Source organism: Brachyhypopomus gauderio, unplaced genomic scaffold, assembly GCF_052324685.1.
Source record: "Brachyhypopomus gauderio isolate BG-103 unplaced genomic scaffold, BGAUD_0.2 sc77, whole genome shotgun sequence".
Lineage (NCBI taxonomy): Eukaryota > Metazoa > Chordata > Actinopteri > Gymnotiformes > Hypopomidae > Brachyhypopomus > Brachyhypopomus gauderio.
The window spans coordinates 841542-849467 of record NW_027506898.1 but is presented as its reverse complement, the minus strand read 5'-3'; the positions used below and the strand labels follow the sequence as shown (position 1 = coordinate 849467).

Sequence of the window (7926 nt, the reverse complement as noted above, 5' to 3'; positions counted from 1 at the left end):
ATGTACAGTTGTATTTTACAACCTAGACTATGTTTTTGCAGTTATTTTATGACAAAACAAAAAAACACAGTAATGTATAGTGACTTTCAATTTCTATACCAGCCTGAGAACACTCAGTCTGTTCAGATTATGGAAGCTTAACACACTCAGGCATGGTTTGAACTTGGATAGGACAACATGTGGCAATACCAAATTCTGTAGATTCGCACGAATATGAAATGCATTTTAATAATAAAAAGCCACATGTTGGTTTGTGGAGTGTGAGTGCCTTTGCTCACTTTGAACAGACCTTAAACACTTTGGCTTCACCAGACCAATCATGTTTGATCTGAGAACCTCAGCAGGCTTGGGCTGGACGGAAGACCACCTGGGAATACTGGAAAATTAGGTGCTGTAAGATCTCATAATTAACCTGGCTAACAAGTTTTATTTACAAGTTAATTTCAAGTACCAAGCTTTAAAACAAAATGAAAGAGAATGTATTCACAAATGATCACTTTACTGCCCATACAAGGACGTCCAATCTCAAATCCCAGAAGGTGTGTTTTCCAATCAGTTATTAATCAATGTCCTGAACATGCTTGTTCAGGACATTGAATAATAACTGATTGGAAAACACACGACCATGTCGGCATAAGCCCTCTAAACCTTTGTTAAAAGCCATATACGTATTGTCTTACCTCAGTGGATTCATTCATTCTAAACAGGCTTTTTGGCTGGCGTTCAAGCACTGATAGCCTCACCTGTCTAAGGATGCCTGATCTTAGAAACATTACATATGTAATTAGTCATATCAGTTCACCAAACCAGAAATTTTCACCAAATCAGAATAAATTGGCAACACTTCACAATGTCCCAAATAACTTTTTGAAAGAGTTCGCTAAGTCTGGTTAATTATAATGTTTAATTATAATTATATGCTATAACATCAATACGTGCACGTTTTACCATAAGGTGCTTGGACACCCAGGATTGCTGATTGCTACTAGATTTTAAAAGTGATCTGAAATTCCAACTTTAAAAACTGACACCTTGATAAATTAAGACACATTGATATTTAAAATAAAAGACATAATAGATATTGTCTACTTATCAACTTCCAGATAAATAATGACAGATCAATGTTTTTTGGATGTTATCTGGGACAGCGATGAACTGACATTCGCTGACTTTTTACCCTTGAGATTTTCACATTTGGCAAGACCTTCATAAGGGGAGAATTCCCCAAAATGTTCCGTCACCCAGTTCGCCGCTACTATTCTTGACAGGTTATGACCTTGACATCATGACCTAATTTCTGCATAGAACCAGAATATTAAACCCTGAACCCAGTTTCCACAGCTACAGTATATACAGCAGTACAAGAGAAATATATAGATCATTATAAAGTGGTGCTATAATCAAGGGCATAGGCCTAATGACTATAGGACTTAAACTTTTTAATTTAGGAAAAAAACCTTAGTGGGATAAACGTATTGTATAACATTTTACTTATTGTATAAATTTCTTTACATTTTAAAAATATTAAACAGGGCATTAACCAGATTTCAGGTAATCTCAAGCAGGCTTTCAGGCTCGTAACTTGAGCAGGCTGTAATTCCTTTTTGTACTGATAGAAGGAGAAATCAGTATATACATACACATAAATATATTTTATTCAACATCTTCATATGCTTTGTTTCACATTCACCAGGACCTCTGTTTTGATTACCTAGTAACAGAGAATAAAATCACAGATCGAAAAGTGGTAGGTTAGCAAATATATTTTAATATATAATATTTATGCTCATTTCAGCACAATGACAATGGTATAATTTCAGTTCAATCTAATTTAGTCCACCATAAATTTAATATATGTTTCCATATCACATCTTTTTGCTATCTTTGCAAAATAGTTGGTCAATTTTCCCCTGAAAGAAAAAAAAACAAAAGAAAAAAACACAGCAGCATGCAGCCCAGCAAAAGTGAAAAGATGAGTTGTTTTTATGTTTCTGTGAGGTGTTGTTGGGGAGGGTTCTTCCTCTGTCTCAAACAAAATACAAGCAAAACTATTGTGAAACTGCTACAGTGTTTGGCAATTGTTAAAATAATCATTTTAACTTGTTTTACTTAGGCATATTTATGTTTATTGGCATTATGAATATTCCAAACCACAGAGTGGTAGGATATCCTGTCTTGATGGTATAGCTGTCATGAGCTAAATATTAAAATTGTTTATTTTAACTTGATTACTCTTAATAAAATTCCATTACTCACAAGTTACCTTCATGAGATGCTGCTACACAGTATAAAAGAATCAGGACAAGAATCTAGACTGGTGGGCTGCTCATTAATGACTATCTAGTGTCCACTTTTTATCTCAATCATCTCCAGGTATTCCTACTGCACAGCTGAGCCTCCTTCAGTAATGGCAGAAATATGTGTACTGCAGCAATCCAACCCACAAGCACACAGCAGCACACTAAACACTGCAAATGACAATGCACTAAACGAGGAGCTTTAAGGCTACACACACACACACACACACACACACACACACACACACACAGCACTCCAGCCTGACTAAAGCCACAAATCTCTCAAGTAGCTACTGCGCTTGCTTCATATATATATATATATATATATATATATATATATATATATATATATATATATATATATATATATATATATATATATATGTAAACGAGGATATAATATATATAATAGTTTCCGTATGCTAATGATAATAGATTAGCTGTTCAAGTCTTTCTGAGCACCCTTTAGAGTTACTAGGTTGGCACTAATAACAAAGCTAATGTAAACGTTGTATATCCTGAAATTATTTCACATTTTTCTTAAAAACACAGGCAATGTTGGTTACCTCAACACATCTAAACATACCTTGATCACCTCAAACTGTTCCCAAAAATGATAACTATGCTATTTGTTCAGAGTTTCATCTATCAAACATACCCAGGTCTCTGTTTCTCTTCCTAAGCCTTTCAAACTGTACTGACACATTCAAATCCAGGGAAACAACACAGCACAATTCCATCTACATCCTAAACATTACCTGCTTATACATAGGGCTTTAACTGATGGAAAAGTTAGTGGCTAGTTTTCCAGCAATACCAAAGTATTTTTTTGTCATAAAATTCATGTAATGTTCACGTAATTTGTAAAGATAGTGTCAGCTCAGACACTGTGAGGAGCGCTCAACAAGTTCTAAAGCCTCATTTGAGTAAAAGGCTTTGTCAATTTTTTTTCTCTCTAATTCAAATCCAAAACGAATCGTGTGTCCTATAAGCTCTCTCTCGCATTATAGCCAGTGGAACAGCACACACCACGTTACACCGCATGTCAAGCACAAACAGCAAAACTACAGATGATTTACATCACTAAAAGATGAAAAGGGCAGGATATAAATGGAAATGGTCACACTGAAGTATAGTAATAGTTACAGTATGATGACAAAACTGAAATAGATTGAAGAAGAGTATCAAAAGAGGAAAAGCATTAACGACTAGCAAAGAGATTCTGTTCCCAGACTGCCAACCAAAGCTTTTTTTTTGTTCATTTGAAATTATATGAAAATGAGGCTTGACACTTGTTTGTACAAGTGTTCATTTACACATTTCCCCATATTGTTCCAGTTAGCAAGTGTGTTTAAGTTAAACATAATTCAGTACACAAAATCTAAATTGCATTTGCATTAAATAAATTAATAATTAAGCACACTGCTTTTTCACAATATATTTACAACTGAAAAGAGAAAATATTTGTCTTGAAAAGTTGAACTTGTAACCTCTTATAAACACTGTTTTATGTAATTAGATTGTTTTGTCACCCAAAACATTTTCTTCAAAACTAAAGCTAAATTACATTGTCTCAGTTATAAGCAAATTGTAACATCTTTAGCGCTAGCTTTGTTTTTGCAGCATTGTTAAAGTTGATATGTTCTTAATATCTTGACATCCAATTTGAAAAGATGATATTTTCACGTGTCTATGGCTTCACACAAAGTTTAAGACAGTGGTCTATTTATTGATCATGCGTCATACATGATAACTCTTATATGGATTTTGATTACTGGTTAGTTATTTGGTTGGACACAAATACGGAGTTCTCTAATGAGTTTTACAATGACCAAGATCAATAATAGCAACACATGTGGCATACACAGTGACTTTGCTATATATGTTCTGCATAGCGCTTGATTACTGCCCATGAACCAGAAACAGAACAGTAATGTCATAGTACAGACATAGAATGGCATGCACAGGATGTTAAATGGTCTTTCTAACTTGGGTTTAGATTCATATAATATTCATAATCCAAGTCTGACCTAGAAGCTTCAACTGTAATTACTGGTATACCATGTGTCAAGGAACAGAGTTGAGTTCAAAAGCAACTCTGGTATACTGCATATTATTGAACTGAGTCTACATTTGTTATACCAATTTTGATTGACAACTTGACTCTTGCATTCTTTCAGACTACAGCTCTGTATGTTTTTAAACAATAATCAGCCGTGTATTCACACATCCATGACTCGTACTGTAGAGCAGAGTGCTAATGGACGATTGGTGTCATTTGACCAGTTCATCTTGACAAGTCAAAGCTATATAATCAGCTGCAGTTCCAAAGCTAACCAGCGGGAGCAGTATCTGCAAAGATCGGAGGTGCTGGAGTAAATTGCCCACAGAATGACTAGACCACAAATGAAGTGAGGACATGTTAAGCCCTTTTGCTGGTCTGGGGTCAGCTATAATGTTATGTGGAACGTGATAAACTCCACCGTGCATGCAGCATTCTGATCAATGATCAAAATCACAGATACTAATAATGCAAGAGAAAAAGTAGAGTTGCTAGATCAGCAGAAAGAATTTCATCATCACTATGAAATAAAACAAATGAGACTTGGGCTACACTGTCAGTGAACAAACAAATCACATTTCTGAGGAAAGCTTGCATGGTCTGTGTATGTGTGTATTTGGAGATTTAGTCTTCTGAAGCTAACTGAATACACGATCCATCAACTCCCTAAGATTAAACAAGGAAAACCACCAAAGTCACACAGTCACGAACATCTAGATTTACAAGTTGATACCCATATACAGTAGGATTGAAAAATAACATTAAAACAATAAAACGTCTATTCAAACGCTTAGACTGAAGCAGGTTTCCTAGTTGTGCCCTAATGTAGAGAGTTCGTTAGAAGAATATCTAGGATATTCAGATTTAAGCATGAAGGAGGGCAATCGAATAGGTCAGTTCCATTCCCAGCCCTGTAGGTCAAAGCAATGTATTTACACCTGCATGTTTACTAAATGTCTATTAGCCAGAACTTAATTCAGTTGACTGCTACAAGTAGCTCATTCTGCAGCTGGTGCACTTCTGAAAGCACAAAACAGTGCTGACCTCAGATATGTTACAGGAATAAAAATGCTGTTTCACTGTCAGAAGAGCTTGGCACTTACAGATTTAGACTAATTATCTCTAGATACCAGTTACTTAAGGAATTGAAGCTGCATAGAATATGAAGCTTGCTCTTTTTCAGACAAAACTGTATTCGTACAACTAGTGTTGCAAAACAAAACAATACAACAGATCACAGAGTGCATTCCAAACAACTTTTTCGTTGTTGGAGAAAGAATAGGAGATGCAAGTAAATGTACGGAAAGGACATTTTGAATATTTAAAGTACTTCGACTGGGTTTAAGACCCATTTTTGTACTTTTGCGTGTTGGTGCAGTTCATAGAGTTTATACATATGACAACACAAATGCCACGGATACTGTGCTGACATTTACCACCTTAGAATGGAACTTCACAAATACATCACATATTCACATCTTCTAAACATACACCCTTATATCCAGGTCCTTAATCTTACATCCCCATATGTGAGTGAAAAGATGGGCGAAAACACATTCACTTGGAATCATTCTGGTTCTTGGAATGCATACCTGCATTTAGTATAGTGAAATAAACAGTCTGTTGAGGCTGGGGAAAGAGACACAGTGATTTAGCAAATGTCAATCAACAGTCTTGCTGCAGTTGGGAAATGATGTATAATGATATTTGATGGCTTGATGCATGAAGATGCACTTGGGAATGATGTGTATAGTTCCAGTATCAACACTGGGAATGATGTGTATAATTCCAGTATCTACACTGGGCTTCACCTCAGAGATAAAGGCAGAGTTTTAGCTCCCTGTGTTGTAACTCTGCTTGAACAGTATGGGATTTGGTATCTGTTTTTACTATCTTTAATATGGTGTAAATGTATTTAATAAATGATTTGTATTTTTCACTCATTTTCTACAATTTTTATTTAGTATATCACCAACTCTACTTAACACTTGATTATTCTAGCAAGATGTTTATATAAAACTGAATATTCAAAATACTAATTACAGTGCTTAAATGCTTAAATGTCAGGATAATTTCTCAGGTTTCTTTTCATACTTCATATGAGCTTTCACATAATTCGAAGGTATAGATAAGCATAATAATGTGCATGTGGTCTCACCTTATCCCCTCTATTCTTATGTAAAATATAGATGTAACTTTCTGAATTTTAAGTAAACAAAATGTTATGAAATAATGGCTTTTTGGTTAGTATTTAGTTTACTTTTATGTATGATGGACTTTTTTTAGACAGTGTTTATATTTTGAGGTATCAAAGACTAGCATCCTGATATATAAGAAGAGGTCCACTTTAAATCTGGGCTCCATAAAATTGTGTACAATTTCTGTGGTGTGCATTCATATTATGATCAGTATCACAGAGTATTTATGTATTACTGAAAATATTCCACTATTTATCTTAGTTTGATATGTGATAAGAGATACTCACCATTATTCATATTGTGATTAATTACCTACTTGGGATAATTAAACTTGAATAAAATAAAAAATTAAATATATTTTTTAACATAAGTTTAATCATATACACATACCTCTATGCAAGGCAAATGTTGGCTTTTTAATTATCAATTAAATGAATCCTGACAATAAGTTTTAAAGGGAATGTATAGCCATGTCAGTTCTATTTACACTATTACACATCAGTCTGGCTAGTGTAAAAGAAACAGGCTGGAATATGTCATTTAGAAACATGAAGCAGTTACCACAGGCAACAATGGAAATGAATGCTGGCTGCTTAGATATGACCATACTGTTGCATTAAATGTTGCCATGGTCGAAAATAAGACCCCCTGCTTTTCACATGTACACTTCTAACCCAGGAAAAGCTTACATACTCACAGACAATCTTTCCACTGTACGAGACACAATCTCAGCAGTGGCTCTTACATTGTAAAATGCCAATTGGTCTACTGGTCCCTTTCCTGTGTGCTTGTCTTACTGTCTGCATCTTTTTCCTTCTTCCAAATCCCCAAACTTCTCGAGTCTCCAGGGTGAATATGGCTGTGAAGCGTTTGGCAATCTGATTGGCTGCTTGGCTGTTAGGATAGTGGTGAGTGGGATGAGGTGGGGTTTAGTGATGGGGAGTGAAGACGATTTGATGAGGTGGAGTGCCAGGGACGAAAGATGAAGGTCATGAACTTTGACTTCAGACTTTCTTAGGGGGAGGAGCCAGCTTGATGATCTCGTCTTCTGATGGCTGGCGAATGATATCTACAAAGAAAGCGAGCATTAATAACTTTTTGACACAGTTATGTGGTATGTGCAGTAATTCAAAGGCTGATTTGTTTCGCACATTGTTTATATATTATAATACATTAACTACATATTTATGTTGTGATGTTGTTCATGTAATTTCCAGTTACATAACAATGGTGTTGTTTATGTTGTCATTTGTTATGATCACTGCACCAGTGAGAGCAACTGTCACTGGACATTTTAGCTTTTTTTAAATTTAAATACTGCCCTGTAAGTTCTGATGAGTTGTGAGCTTCTAAAAAACAAGAAAGTTGC

At 35.1% G+C, this 7926-nt stretch overlaps 1 protein-coding gene across 1 annotated transcript in view; it reads right to left on the bottom strand.

Moving 5' to 3' along the window:
* Positions 1–1633: 1633 nt before the first annotated feature.
* The window catches only part of pea15 (proliferation and apoptosis adaptor protein 15), a 33251-nt gene continuing 26958 nt past the window's right edge, over positions 1634–7926 (bottom strand). The window contains exon 4 of the mRNA XM_076990681.1: positions 1634–7626. Coding sequence (XP_076846796.1) covers positions 7562–7626 — 65 coding nt within the window. The 3' untranslated portion in view covers positions 1634–7561. The remainder of the gene's footprint in view (positions 7627–7926) is intronic.